Genomic DNA, 15,868 nt, shown 5'->3' with positions numbered 1-15,868 from the left:
ACTTAAGGCAGGAATGAATTTCACATTACAAACTACAATCTTGAGTCTACTGGCTCACCATAGACTAGGTTTAATTCAAATAGCTGTTCATTGGCCTAATCCTGCCATGTTATTCAGTTGGTCAATGCTTTATAGTGCCATTTCTCCAACCATACCTTCTACAATTTACTATGCATCACATATGTGTAAATATGCCGTCAGTTGGGCAAATGATGCCAACACTGGTTAAGACTCTTTTCACTGAAGTTCCACAGCGTTTGTGGCAAATCCTGATCTAAGTTCCTGGACCAAAAAGACCTTGGATCATTTTGTATACACACACAAAACAGTCACCCTGCTCCTGCACAACACAATCTTATCATTCTTAAGTGCTACATTTTTTATGTAAATGGCATGTTATAGGGTCTACACACTTTAGTGATTTGGCCTGTTTTTGAGAATAGTGCAGCAGCCGCAATTCACTTCCTCATTGCTCAGTCTCAGGGCATGCAAAAGGCACGAACAAAAACAAAATAAATTACCCCAAATGTCCTTTTAGAAACAGACACTCCAAGTATAGGGATATAGGTATTTAGATGTTGTACACATGACATGGTATCATTCCCAACTTTATATTACTTTTTTGGGGGATTCAAGACCTACCAGCGGTGCTGCGCTGTCTATGCCCATGTACTACAGGGACACGCTCGGCATTGCACAGCTGCATGGGGAACTAAACCAAAATGGATTAGAAACCATAGGTTGGAACTAGAGGTTGACCGATTAATCGGAATGGCAGATTAATTAGGGCCGATTTCAAGTTTTCATAACAATCGGAAATCGTTTTAAAAAACGGCCTAGGAATGGTGGGTTAACTGCCTCGTTCAGGGGCAGAATGACAGATTTTCACCTTGTCAGCTCGGGGGATCCAATCTTGCAACCTTACAGTTAACTAGTCTAACACAATAACGACCTGCCTCTCTCTCGTTGCACTCCACAAGGAGACTGCCTGTTACGCAAATTCAGTAAGCCAAGGTAAGTTGCTAGCTAGCATTAAACTTACCAATCAATCATAATCACAAGTTAACTACACATGGTTGATGATATTATCTAGCGTGTCCTGCGTTGCATATAATCTGACTGAGCATACAAGCATCTAAGTATCTGACTGAGCAGTGGTAGGCAGAAGCAGGTGCGTAAACATTCATTCAAACAGCACTTTTGTGCGTTTTGCCAGCAGCTCTTCGTTGTGCGTCAAGCATTGCGCTGTTTATGACTTCAAGCCTATCAACTCCCGAGATGAGGCTGGTGTAACCAAAATGAAATGGCTAGCTAGTTAGCGCGCGCTAATAGAGTTTCAAACGTCACTCGCTCTGAGCCTTCTAGTAGTTGTTCCCCTTGCTCTGCATGGGTAACACTGCTTCGATGGTGGCTGTTGTCGTTGTGTTGCTGGTTCGAGCCCAGGTAGGGGCGAGGAGAGGGACGGAAGCTATACTGTTACACTGGCAATACTAAAGTGCCTATAAGAACATCCAATAGTCAAAGGTATATGAAATACAAATGGTATAGAGGGAAATAGTCCTATAATTCCTATAATAACTACAACCTAAAACTTCTTACCTGGGAATATTGAAGACTCATGTTTAAAGGAACCACCAGCTTTCATATGTTCTCATGTTCTGAGCAAGGAACTGAAACGTTAGCTTTCTTACATAGCACATATTGCACTTTTACTTTCTTCTCCAACACCTTGTTTTTGCATTATTTAAACCAAATTGAATATGTTTCACTATTTGAGGCTAAATTGATTTTATTGATGTATTATATAAAGTTAAAATAAGTGTTCATTCAGTATTGTTGTAATTGTCATTATTACAAATAAAATAAGCCGATTAATAATCGGCATCGCTGTTGAAAAATCATAATCGGTCGACCTCTAGTTGGAACCCAAATTATTTCCCCAATCGTTTCCTTCTGAATATATCATTTTCTCTCTTTGTTCTATTTCACTGCTCCAACCAGCAAAACTATAAACAATTGCAGGTTCATTTACTTATTTTTTGTTCCTTTTTGAAACCTTCAGATGCAGGTCCCCTAAACAGGGGACTTTACAAGGTTCTGGTACCGACAAAATCGTTTACGCTTATTAATCAATCTGTGAACGTAAATTTTAAAAGGTGAGATTTAAACCTTTGAGTATGTAGCATTACTAGTTATTGTTTTAATTTGAATCACATTGATTACACTTAATTGGTTAACCCCTGGAATGTTTTACATTTAGTGCGACAAACTACTTCACCAATCAGTGCGGATAGAGCAGCGTGCTATTGAACGGGTCAGCGAGTTAATCTGTATAGTAAAGTCATTAAGATCTAATTCTATTTTGCCGTAAACAGCATGATTTAATCGTAATTAAAGAAACACACTGTGCCAGTCACAGTCAGGGTGCGAGATGCAACTTAAATGAGAAAGCGTGCCTTTAAGCGCTGGGCATCTTATCACATGGAGGATCTGAATTAATCTCACAATTATACATACTTCTATGGAGGGACTTTGAATGTCTGAACTTCTGAGTTGGTTTAACGTTGGACAAGAGCAAACATTAGCTCGCAAGCTTCTGTGCGCAGTGCAGCACTATAAAAACACATCTTACCTTACTGTAGTTAAAGACACCCTACGCTCCACCATTTCCTGGTTGCTAAAAGCCTAATTTCAGTTTGTGACAAAACAAGCAAGTACAGCTAACCATTGCATCTAAACCGCTGCGAAAAATGCTCTAGAAGCAAAAATATTGTATTCAAGCTGGTGTACAAACCCAAAAGTAAAAGACGCAAAAACATAACTTAAGAACGAGAAGCATAGAAAGTGCACATAGAACAGATCTACCGCTTCTTAGACGAACTTTCAATGAGAATGACAACTCTACAACACATTTCTATGTTAATTTGGTAATGTCGCCCAAATGGTTAATTACTGCAGCTTTAATAAATACAATGTGAAACATCATATAGTATCGAACTTAACTAGCATTGAAAAAGTGAATCCATTCTTTTAAACATCTCCCTAATTTCCAAATCATGCATCAGTAGGCTACAGTAACTAACCTATTCTTCAGAGGGGAAACACACACGCACAGATTTCCAGCTGGAAGGCAGAGGCTGGAATAAGTTTCAGTGAAGGCTTTGCATAAGGAGCTTTGTTCTAATTATTACGGGACTGATTTTTTTGTTTGTTGCCCAGGACGTAAAATTACATTATTAACCGGTTCCCATGCTTTTAGAATAATGGTTCTGTTCCGGAACAGTTTAGATCACATTTGGTTCCAGTTTGCAGTCTGTTCCCTGAACCGATTCCAAACCTGGAATAGAATGTTGTGGAAAAAAGTTCAGAATAACACAATTTCATGTGTACACATCTGAAGACCTATACAACTACACTGAGAGCATGTCCATTTCTTAAAACACACATTTGAATACTTTTGTTACCATCTTTTGTGCGACCCGATATGGCACAACGAGCAATCAAGAAGTGTGTCGCAGCTTGGGTAAGTGTCAAAAACAAGCCAAAATGCACAAAATAAAAAAAGGTGTCTGGACCCTTCTAGAACATTCCATTTACATCAGAAATAGAGATTGACTTTAGAAATAGGAAAATCCTCCTTTCAGGTGTTCTACAAATTTGTAGACAAGAGCCCTCCACACTTTAAAATGCCAAAACTCAAAATGAGTTATCACATACAGGTATGTTGGTCTAGGCACATGGTGTAAAACGTGTATGTATTAATTGTTCATTCTATTTGGAAGGTAGTCGTAGCCGTATCAGCCCTTTTGTTCAAACTAATAAATACTTGGCCGATTAATGGTAGTTCTACTGTGAACTTGACTAAATGGATCCTGATTTGTCATAGCTTCCATGTGTGTAGCGGCAAGAACAGCTAGTCAAGCCAGTAACATGTCTACTAGCCATCTTACATTCTGGGTAAGAGGATCTCTGCGATCACTGCACTAAAAGTTAGGTTCATACTGCATTGCTTGCAGTGAAGAACAGAAAAACGGACATGGTGCTATCAGTAAGAAATACACTAGAAACGTTGTCGAACTGTACAATCCATTATTGAATACCAATAACTGCTCACCCATTGCAAAAACAGCCGACCAGCTGTGTTTTTCTATCAGATCGTTTGCCACCCTTACGTCAAAATAGCTGTGTTCCATTACATTAATTGATATATCCTTGACAGTATAACAACTTATACAAAGCACAAGCTGTATCCATTTTAATGGACTTGAACAGCTTCGCGTCAGACCATTTCTAAGTTACCAACCAGACATCTAACTGGTCAACTTACTAATTGTATGTAACCTATAACACAAAAGGACATTAATACACCTGCCTGCCATAGGCCTAATGTGGATGCCTTAATCACATTCTGGGCATTATTTCACCCACAGGGTACAAATAGTACAGGTATCCAGCAAGCAGTCCCAGGGCAATGCCTGTCACCATCAGTTCTTCGTATTGTGTTTTGCAAGTTGCACTAAAAGAGCTAACTCATTAGCGTAATGTTATGTCAAAAGACATGTTTGCTTCAAAAAGCAACCTGCACTAAAAAACCCATCATTTGAATTGCTTGGACATGGTGGTGGCCGGGAAAATGTTAAAACAACTGCCATGCCACAAGAGAACATTGCAGGAAGTTCACTTTTCACACTGGAGCCCCTAAAAAAATACTTCCAGGTTACACCGAGACACCATTTCATGTGATCGCTTGAAGTTCAATGACAATATGGTAAAGTGTTTCAACTAAAAAGGTTTTCCAACAAAAAAATGCTGTTAGATGACATCTTTCCACTTGCCAAGAAAATGTGCCTGTCTGGCTCACACAAGACAGGGCTTGCAATAGGTATATTACACGAAGTAGGAGCTTTAAGAAAGCAATTCACTGGGTTTAGTACAGGTTGATTATTTTCAGCTGAAAAACAGGCTGTAAGAGTGGAGGAACTGAGGGGACATGCTGCTGCTGAAAGCTGCTACGCACAAATTTAATATCGACATGGTACAGACGCCTATGAAGACACTGTCAGCACACAAGCTTCGAACCTGGGCCGACCGGAGCAAAACCATCCACTTCACTCTTCCAGATGACAACTACAGCAACCAGTGGAGGAAACCACCCCCAATTAGTCTTCTACTCCATTTGGAATACATTACCATTTCGTTGGGCATCATGGCTCCCCCAGCGTTAGGTCCACCCATGCCTTGGAGTCCCATGGGGAACTTCTGGTTGGGTGAGCCAAATTGATTGTCTAGTTGGGACAACATGTCAAACATTACAATGAGTCATGGCAGCCCTTAGGGGGCAATGTTGTCATATATGTTTATAAAGCAGTCTCAAACTTCTTACTCATTTCAAAACAACAAGCTGAAAATAAATCTATTTTTTATTTGACAAATCCTTAAAAATATAAAGATTCACTACTCACCAGCCATGCCCATGGCGCCACCCTGAGTCAATCTCATATCCCTCTGTAAAATCAATATCGTAAGAACACGCATTTTTCCTCAAATGCAAATGTAAAGGTGATACGGTACTCTGCTCAGCTTACATTGTCCATGAAGTTCCCGCTTCTGTAGGCCTCCTCCCGCTTGCGCCGGATTTGCTCCTCAATCTCCCTCTGGCGGAGCGTCTCCTCCTCACGCATGCGACGTTCCTCCTCCTGCCTGTAAAGCACACTGCCACGTTTTAGTAACACTCCAATAAATTGTGTGTTAAACAGTTATTCAAACCAGTTTCAATACCTGAGCTGCATCTCTTTCCTCTTCTGCATCTCCGCACTGTGCATCTCCTCCATGCGTCGTAGCTCCTCCTCACGCCTCAGCAGATCTAAACAGTGTACGAACATACATGTAAGACACAGCAACATCTAACTAGCCTTCCATTTTGAGAAGGGGTTGTTTCTGGTCCAGTTAAGCTTGCCTTGGCGGATCATGTTGGCCTGGTGCACATGGAAAGCATCGTCCATCTCGCCCTCCAGTTTCTCACGGGCTTCGCGGATGTTCTTCTCCACTTGCTGGCGCTGCTGCTTCTCCATGTCGTCCAGGGACTTCCAACGCTTAGAGTACTCAAACTCAAAAGTGCCAGGACGGGCAAACCTGGGAGGCTCCTCCCGCTCCCTGCAGGTGTTAGAATAGAAACCGACTTGTAATCAAGACATACAACAAAAAGTGGTACTCAAGAGGGGTAATCATTCTCTGAAAAATCAACCGCAATGAGTCTTTAACTGTGGTATCTGCTAACCCAACCCCCGACCTCTGGTAAACACTACCCAGTGACTTTAGCCCAATGAGTACCCACTGTACTGCAGGCACATTTGGACTTTTTTGGGGTGGATACTTTTTACCCCACTCTCTCCCCAACTTCGGCACTTAGTCGTGTCCTGTTGCTGCAACTCCCGTACAGACTGGAGAGAGGTGAAGCTAGAGAGCCATGGGTCCTCCAAAACACGACCCTGCCAAACAGCACTGCTTCTTCTTCGCTTAATCTGGAAGGCAGCCGCATCAATGTGTCGGAAGAAAACGCTATGCATCTGGCAACCGTGTCAGCGTGCATGCACCCAGCCCGCCACAGGAGTCGCTACAGCAATGGGACAAGGACATCCCGGCCAGCCAAACCCTCCCCTAACTCGGACGACGCTGGGCCAATTGTGCGCCGCCTCATGGGTCTCCCAGTCGAGGGCCGGCTGCAAAACAGCCCGGCTTTGAACCGGGATCTGTAATGACGCCTCAAGCACTGGGATGCAGTCCCTTAGACTGCTGTGCCACTCGGGAGGAGTGCTTTGACTTTAACCCCCATTAAACATCGTGTGTTTGAGCTACAGACTTTTGGATTCGTCCATTTCTTCTGAATCCATGGATAGTAGGCATGCGTAATTAACGGGGGGCTGAGCTAGAGTGGTGTTGGTGAGACAAGGGCGGATCTCGAAAAGGAATCTATGAAAAGCAGACACTCTTACAAACATGTAAGATGTTTTGCTCTATGGCGCTCACAAACTACAAAAGAGTTGTTTGAAGTTATGTTTTTTTTCTACATAGAAGATAATTGGAAGACATTGTGTCCATAATATACAGTGCATTCGTAAAGTATTCAGACACCTTCACTTTTTCCACTTTGTTAAATTACAGCCTTATTCTAAAATGTATTAAATAGTTATGTCCCCCTCAATCTACACACAATATCCCATATTGACAAAGCATAAACAGGTTAAGACATTTTTGCAAGTATAAAAATGATCACACATTTTAAGTATTCAGACCCTTTACTCAGTACTTTGTTGAAGCACCTCTGGCAGTGCTTACAGCCTTGAGTCTTCATTGGGTATGATGTTACAAGCTTGACACCTTAGCTTGGCACACCACAGTTCTCTGCAGATCCTCTCAAGATCTGTCAGGTTGGATGAGGAGCGTCGCTGCACCGCTATCTTCAGGTCGCTCCAGAGATGTTTGATCGGGTTCAAGTGCGGGCTCTGGCTGGGCCACTCAAGGACATTCCACCATACTTCACCGTAGGGATGGTGCTAGGTTTCCTCCTGAAGTGACGCTTGTCATTTAGGCCAAAGCGTTCAATCTTGGTGTAATCATACCAGAAGATCTTGTTTCTGAGTCTTTTAGTTGCCCTTTGGCAAACTCCAAGCTGGCTGTCATGTGCTTTTTACTAAGGAGTGGCATCCTTCAGGCCACTACCATAAAGGCCTGATTGGTGGAATGCTACAGAAATGCTTGTCCTTCTGGAAGGTTATCCCATCTCCACAGAGGAACTCCAGAGCTGTGTCAGTGACCATAGGGTTCTTGGTCACCTCGCCGACTAAGGCCCTTCTCCCCCAATAGCTCAGTTTGGCCATGCAGCCTGCTCTAGGAAGAGTCTTGGTGGTTCCAAACTTATTCCACTTAAGAATGATGGAGGCCATTGTGTTCTTGGGGACCTTCAATGCTGCAGACACAATCCTGTCTCAGAGCTATGCAAATCTGACAATTCCATCCTCCTGATTCTTAAACTGTCTTCGCTTTGTCATTATGGAGTATTGTGTTTAGGTGGAAGATAAATTATTTCATCCATTTTAGAATAAGGCTGTAACGTAGCAAAATGTTGATAAGGTCAAGGGGTCTAAATACTTTCCGAATGCACTGTATAAGCACACATAGTTGCTATCACAAATGCCAAACAGTTGTCACTGACTAGTTGGATATTAGTTTCCCAGTGAACATTCACATTAAATAATGAATTTGTCAGGTTTTTGCTTTGGCGGACCTCATTTTTTTTTGACATTCATCAATTAAACTCATGAAATCAACTTGTAGCCCTGGTTGTTCTGCAAATGAAATGGTAAAACACTTAAAAAAAAAATAATTGAACCTTTATTTAACCAGGCAAGTCAGTTAAGAACAAATTCTTATTTTCAATGACGGCCTAACAGTGGGTTAACTGCCTGTTCAGGGGCAGAACGACAGCTCAGGGGTTTGAACTCGCAACCTTCCGGTTACTAGTCCAACGCTCTAACCACTAGGCTACCCTGCCGCCCCACTTCATTTTGATGCTACATGTATATAAATGAAAGTTAGCAGATTTTTGCTGGGATCTCGGGACTGATGTTGTTAGTGTAATTTTCATGCCCTGTGGAAAGCACCTAGCTACAATAGCTAAAGTTCCATACCTTTGGGGGCAGGGTGGAAGGTAGTCTAGTGGTTAAGAGCGTTGGGCCAGTGACCAAAAGATCGAATCCCCCGAGGTGACAAGGTACAAATATGCCGTTCTGCTCCTGAACAAGGCAGTTCACCCACTGTTCCATTGTAAATAAGAATTTGTTCTTAACTGACTTGCTAGTGAAATAAAGGTTAAGTACATTTTTTTTAAATGTAAAAAAGAAATACCTCAATATGAACATCAAAGGAATGCTGTGGGGGGGTAATAAGAAAACACAAAAAGCCATATGCTATTGATTTAAGGCTATTTAGTTATATGAGGTGAGGGTTACTTATGATAGTTGTGGTTCTTCTGTGCCAGTTTCTCTGGCAGACCATCTTCATCATCGTATTGTTCAAGGGGCTCAACGACGATTGGACGAGGTGACCTAAGACATCAAAAGTACCAATTCATTACAGCATGTGAGCCTTTAGGAGAAAGATTCATTTGCATTTCATGTTCTACTGAATGGTACCAAATTCATGTAAATCACTTACGTGGTGAGCAAGAAGACTCCATCATTGCAACGATCCAGGGCCTTTCGTGCAGCAGGTTTAGAGGCAAATTCGACAATGCCCTTGCCAGTGGAGCGCCCGCGATCATCTACAATTACCACAGCCCTCTCCACCACTCCAAACTGGGAAAAGGCCTCCTCCAGTAGCTCATTGGAAACAAAAGGTGATAAATTCTTCACAGACAGTGCAGCCGAGTGAGTTGCAAAGCGCACCCGAAGCGGTCTGCCTTTCATGGGTACATCATCCAGCTCAGCTTTAGCTATCTCAGCCAATGCACGGGATTCCTGGAATGGTAGAAATTTGGCTTTTAATTTGATTGAGTTGTTAGTGGGTAGTTTTAAGATTAAATGGTGAAAAAGTAGTCAAAAGCGACAACCTTCACCCTAATTGTCCGGTTCACCCTAGACAAGGCTTTAAAGACCAAAAATTACAACATTTATAACTACCAAAAGGACAATGTTTATGTTAACTAGTGTAGTGCACTTACAAGGCGTATGAAGCCAAAGCCTTTGTTTTTGTTGATGAAAATCTCACTGGGCTCGCCATACTTTGCAAACAGCTTCTTGAATGTGTCATCTGAGATATCGTTGGGAAGGTTTCCAATGAAAAGGCGGCATCGTTGAGTGTATGTCTTCTCGCCAGGTCTGCGCAACGAGGACAATGTCGCTCTCAACTCCTACAGACAGATACAACGTTCAGTTCAGATTCCAATACTACAATGTTTAGCCTGACAAATGCCCTTGATATTCTGTTACTAGAACATAACTATGGTTAACATTAATTAGGTGATTATATCGCTCCTGATGACTCGCTTTTCAAATGTCTAGAAATGTACACATTTTGTGCTCGTTGGAAGCAATCACTCCCCTATTGCTGACTATCAATGATCTATAACTGGGCTAATAACTCACTAACTAGCAAAGGATATGCACAAAATGTGCACATGGCTATATACAGCTCTTGCTTTGATCTCAAAACAAGTTTATCTACTCACGACCACAGGTGTAAACACAGTCCAGTTCAAAGTAAATGGCAATGGTCTATTTGCATACAGGCCTACAGCAGCTCTGATTGGTTACGCTACACAGGTCTGGGTCGAGAATGGCCCGAGTAGTGCGTGTCAATACAATAGAATCCTACTACGACGTGTTCTGCCTACAACAAAATCTATTACATAGTTTGTTTTGGTCTGTTGCATTAAGAAAGTGTCTAATAGTTTTGATTCGATCACAATTGCCACAGTAAAGGGAAACGTTGATAGTGTTAACAGGGAAAAACTCTAGAAAATTGAGTTAAGTTCAATAATAACTAATTAATATTAATAACTAAATACACTTTCACTATATCAACCTCATCTATCAGAAGGCGACTTCGATTCCTTTTTTGATAAAACTCTGTTAAGCCTAGAGCAGGGTTAACCTCTTGAACCTCTGGGGGCAGTATTTCATTTTTGGATGAAAAACGTTCCCGTTTTAAACAAGATATTTTGTCACGAAAAGATGCTTGACTATGCATATAATTGACAGCTTTGGAAAGAAAACACTGACGTTTCCAAAACTGCAAAGATATTGTCTGTGAGTGACACAGAACTAATGCTACAGGCGAAACCAAGATGAAGGATGAAATTTCATACAGGAAGTGAGCCAGATTTGAGGCGCTGTGTTCCAATGTCTCCTTATATGGCTGTGAATGCGCAAGGAGAGAGCCTACACTTTCTGTCGTTTCCCCAAGGTGTTTGCAGCATTGTGACGTATTTGTAGGCATATCATTGGAAAATTGACCGCAAGAGACTACATTTACCAGATGTCCGCTCAGTGTCCTCCGTCGAAACTATTGCATAATCTCCAGGTGCATGCATGTTTCCATTTTGAACAGAGGAGAAACCAAACTGCCACGAGTGACTTATCATCAAATAGATATGTGAAAAACACCTTGAGGATTGATTCTAAACAACGTTTGCCATGTTTGTCGATATTATGGAGTTAATTTGGAAAAAAGTTAGCGTTTTAATGACTGAATTTTCCGGGTTTTTTCTCAGCCAAACGTAACGGAGCGATTTCTCCTACACAAATAATATTTTTGTAAAAACTGAACATTTGCTATCTAACTGAGAGTCTCCTCATTGAAAACATCTGAAGTTCTTCAAAGGGAAATGATTTTATTTGAATGCTTTTCTTGTTTTTGTGAAAATGTTGCCTGCTGAATGCTAGGCTTAATGCTATGGTAGCTATCAATACTCTTACACAAATGCTTGTGTAGCTATGGTTGAAAAACATTTTTTGAAAATCTGAGATGACAGTGTTGTTAACAAAAGGCTAAGCTTGTGAGCCAATATATTTATTTCATTTCATTTGCGATTTTCATGAATAGTTAACGTTGCGTTATGGTAATGAGCTTGAGGCTATAATTACGCTCCCGGATACGGGATTGCTCGTCGCAACAGGTTAAGATTTTGATAGTGAACGAAAATAAACATGCAACAATTGAACAATTTCACTTAGTTAATAAGTCAATTTAAATAAATAAATTAGGACAGTTAATAGAAGATGGAGTTATACTGTTTTTAAGGGCTTTTGAGAAGCAAGCAGGCAAAAAGGTAGCATGGAAGTCCATATCCATGTCAGACTTTTTCTGCTACCTTTCACTTGTTGTCTACATGGGGCTGGTGAAGCTGAAAAGCCTGAGGGACTACCAGAAAACATCTCTCTACCAACTGCCTTTCCCCATGACTTACATCCTGCAAAAAGTTTCTGGTTCTCTCACAGGCGCTTCACATCAGTGACCCAAAGGTTGATGAAGCGAATGACAAGAAGAGAGGCACAGCAACATTTGATAGACTGTGCAAAATAAAACCTTACTACTACAGCATTGTTGAGGCCTGCAAAACCTACTTTCAGCCAGCCCAGAATGTTGAGGATGGTAGCCTCAAAGGCCAGAATTGGCCTCAAACAATACATGAGGAACAAACCAATCAAGTGGGGTTACAAGCTGTATGTGTTGGCTGATTCTGTGTGTGCCTACATATGCAATTCTTTTGTCTATGAGGGGAAGAACAGTTTTGCTACCGGTAAGGGACTTTAGCTTTGACTCTGTAATGGAGTTATTGGATTTTCAACTGCCAGGGAAGGGCTACAAACTGTTTGTGGAGAACATCTACACAAGCCCTACCCTGTTTGCAGACCGTAGGAAGTGTGGGCTTGTGGCACCATTTGTACCAACAGGGTTGGCTTTCCGAAGACGAAGGTGAACGACATGCCTAAGCGGGCTGAGTGGGGGACCATGCAATGGATCGGTGAAGATGGCCTGCTGTTTGTAAAGTGGATGGATACCAGAGAGGTGGTGATGTGCACAACAATCCACAAGTCCTTCAGTGGGGATCATGTCGTCAGACTTGTGAAGGACGGTGCCGGGGCATGGGCCACCAAAAATGACCCCAGTCCAACTGCAGTAAAAGATTACAACAAGAGCATGGGATGTGTGGACCTATCATATGCGCTGATAGGCTATTACAATGTTCTGCATAAGACAATGAAATGGTACAAGACTTTCTTCTATCATTTCATCGACATTGCTGTGGTGAATGCATTGATCCTACACAAGGAAATGGCTAAGAGCTGTGGAAAGCTCTTCCCCTCACAGAAAGCCTTCAGAGAGCTGCTCATCAAGGAGCTTGCTGGCTACAGCACCACATTCTGACCACTCTACCTAAGTCCCTTCTGCTCCTGCCACAAGTGTTCATCTGCCCAAATTTATTTCTGCAGGCATGGATTTGCCAAAGGGGCCCAGCATGGAGACGCTGTATTGTTTGCAAGATGAAGTCCCCCATCACCTGCACCACATGCTTGGTGACCCTCTGCTTTACAGCAGAAAGAGACTGCTATGGCACCTGGCATCAGCAGCACAATAGAGCTTTGGCAAAGTGGGTGGGGTTATATCCTTCCTGTTTGGCCCTGTCTGGGGGTCTCATCGGATGGGGCCACAGTGTCTCCTGGCCCCTCCGGTCTCAGCCTCCAGAATTTATGCTGCAGTAGTGTATGTGTCGGGGGGCTAGGGTCAGTTTGTTATATCTGGAGTACTTCTCCTGTCTTATCCGGTGTCCTGTGTGAATTTAAGTATGCGCTCTCCAATTCTCTCCTTTCTCTCTCTCTCAAAGGACCTGAGCCCTAGGAACATGCGTCAGGACTACCTGGCATGATGACTTCTTGCTGTCCCCAGTCCACCAGTTGAAACTGCTGTATCAGTCTCAACTGTTCTGCCTGCGGCTATGGTTTCTTCCTAGGTTTTGGCCTTTCTATGGAGTTTTTCCTAGCCACCGTGCTTCTACACCTGCATTGCTTGCTGTTTGGGGTTTTAGGCTGGGTTTCTGTACAGCACTTTGAGATATTAGCTGATGTACGAAGGGCTATATAAATAAATTTGATTTTATAGAGGACTGAGGGTCTTCCAAATATTGAAAGTGTGTAAATGTATATATATTTTTTCATAGTTGTTTTTTTTTTGGGGGTGTTAGAATACCATTTTGGTATTTTGTATATAGTTATTTGTTTCAAAATGTATACCTTCGCCAATTTGGCCACTTGTGTGGGACACCTTGGGTGACTTCATCTGCACTGTTGTACTGTTGCCCTCTTATGTTTTTCACCGAAATTGTCCCCACCTTCCTATCTGAATGTTTTTTATCTTGTTTTTATTTAAGTCAGCTGGAATTTTAACTGGAACCATTTACCCAAGTCAGTCCCCTTTCATCTTCTAAAATCAAAAAGGTAAATTCTGTTATATTTATATTGAGGAATAAAACGCATTATATTCAGAAACCTCAATTAGTGAAAAGACTATGATCATGAAAGTTTATAGGCTATTGATTGAGTTGTTAGTGGGTAGTTTTAAGATTAAATGGTTAAAAAGTAGTCAAAAGAGACACCCTTCACCCCAATTGTCCAGTTTACCCAAATGATAAAGAGCTCAATTTGATCAGTTTCCTCCACCTGCGCAGTTTACGATTTCTTGCACAAAAGGTTAAAAAACATTATGATTGAGAATCTATTGAGCATTTATGCCACCATTCTAGGAAACTATGACTTGAATGTCATGAATGGTCGTATATAAATACTCCCAACATATCTATCTTCACCTTTGATGATATTAAATGGCATTATGCCCATCCTTGTCATTCACAACTAGCATATTAACATAATTATTTTCCTGGCCAAATATACTAACGAATGAAAATGGGCTTGGAAAATAACATGAGCGTTTTTCCCGTATTGAACTGCAACAATTATATAAATCCCTCAAACTTGTTCAACTTTAATTATTATAAGTAATGTTTCTGAATGTCTGTTAATTAATGTCTCATCGCCTTGTTTCTTATTCCTTTGTTTTTTCCACCGGTTCACCGTGTAACAGCAATGGCCATGTATTGATGTGTAATTTTGTTGCAAACAAATGATTCCCCGCGGCACCACAAATATGTTACATTTGTGTCTCCACGGTGGCTTTCCTAGAAACTTTACGTAGTGTGTGTGGATGTATATCTATTAATCCGCTTTCAGTAACATTGTGGAAATGTACCCGCTTCTCACAAAATGGCCGACGTGCCTCCCATGTAGCCAACTAGCCTAGTTACGTTAGCAGGCTAACTCCGCAGCGTGTGAATGGAACGCTTAAGTAGCCCAATGCCATGGACCCACTTTTATTTCACATAATACATATGCATATCTAACGTTAAATATAATAACCTGTCTTTTAGCTAAGTAGCTAAAATACTAATTACGGAAAGTTAGCTAGCATGGCTGGCTAACGTGGTTACTCACATTGGGGGGGTGGGCTTCCTCGGCCTCATTTGAAGTGTTCTTCTGCGTTTGAGGTTCAGGTTTTTTGTTCGCGGGCCCAGATTTATTCCCATTGGCGTTGCCGGGTCCTGGTCTTTGCTGGTTCCTATTCATCTGGTTTGGTGGGGGAGATGAGAGAGCGGGTTTTTTCATTTGGTTTGGTGGGGGAGATGAAAGTGCGGGTTTCGGAGGAACAGGCTTCGGAGGTGGGGACTGCATTTTTGGTTGAGCCGCAGGCGCTGTTGCTGCGGCCGCGGGAGGTGCGGCCATCGGAGTTGCTGCTGCTGCGGCCTTCGGAGTTGCTGCTGCTGCTGCGGCCGTCGGAGTTGCTGCTGCTGCGGTGGCCGGAGCTACTGTGGCAGCGGCCTGCTGTTGCTGTATGGGGCCCTTCATGGTTAGCGCAGGGCCAGGAGTAGGTGGTGGCCGAATCGCTTGAGCGCCTGGCTGGGAAAGAGTTGGCGCGGGTGGCTTCTGAGGGGTTATCTGAGGTGTTATCTGAGGTATCTGGTTGGGTGGTTTTCCAAAGTTACCGGGATGAGGCCCTCTTTGAAAAGGGTGTTGGTTTTGTCTGAAATTATTCATGTTACCCATTCCACCTCGCATCGGGCCAGCACCTCCCCGGCGTTGAAATCCAACTCCACGATTATTTCCTCTAACGTTAAGGTTAAATCTGTCCCGAGACATTTCTGCGTTGTAGGATCACTGGATAAAATAAAAAGATGTACTATAACGTTGAAGCACGTAGCTAACTGACTGATGTTGTTCCAAACAGCTCTCCTTCTTTCTAAAATGGCGATTCAATAACG

The 15,868-nt window shown here is 42.2% G+C and overlaps 1 protein-coding gene across 3 annotated transcripts in view; it reads right to left on the bottom strand.

Moving 5' to 3' along the window:
• The window catches only part of LOC115128323 (splicing factor, proline- and glutamine-rich-like), a 28,823-nt gene extending 12,955 nt beyond the window's left edge, over positions 1-15,868 (bottom strand). Inside the window, exons 1-10 of one of the 3 annotated variants that reach the window (XM_029658067.1) lie at positions 15,045-15,868; positions 9,719-9,907; positions 9,214-9,515; positions 9,009-9,104; positions 5,957-6,153; positions 5,779-5,863; positions 5,586-5,700; positions 5,463-5,505; positions 5,191-5,285; positions 2,852-3,337 (exon numbers count right to left, since the gene is read on the bottom strand). In XM_029658067.1, the coding sequence (XP_029513927.1) occupies positions 3,290-3,337; positions 5,191-5,285; positions 5,463-5,505; positions 5,586-5,700; positions 5,779-5,863; positions 5,957-6,153; positions 9,009-9,104; positions 9,214-9,515; positions 9,719-9,907; positions 15,045-15,746 (1,872 nt within the window). In that variant the 5' untranslated portion in view covers positions 15,747-15,868 and the 3' untranslated portion in view covers positions 2,852-3,289. Of the gene's footprint in view, positions 1-2,851; positions 3,338-5,190; positions 5,286-5,462; positions 5,506-5,585; positions 5,701-5,778; positions 5,864-5,956; positions 6,154-9,008; positions 9,105-9,213; positions 9,516-9,718; positions 9,908-15,044 lie in introns of those variants that run through there. The other 2 variants (XM_065017696.1, XM_029658065.2) reach the window with 2 other exon arrangements.

The sequence above is a fragment of the Oncorhynchus nerka genome, linkage group LG4, assembly GCF_034236695.1.
Source record: "Oncorhynchus nerka isolate Pitt River linkage group LG4, Oner_Uvic_2.0, whole genome shotgun sequence".
In the NCBI taxonomy this organism is placed as follows: domain Eukaryota; kingdom Metazoa; phylum Chordata; class Actinopteri; order Salmoniformes; family Salmonidae; genus Oncorhynchus; species Oncorhynchus nerka.
This window is presented reverse-complemented; position numbering and strand designations above follow the sequence as displayed.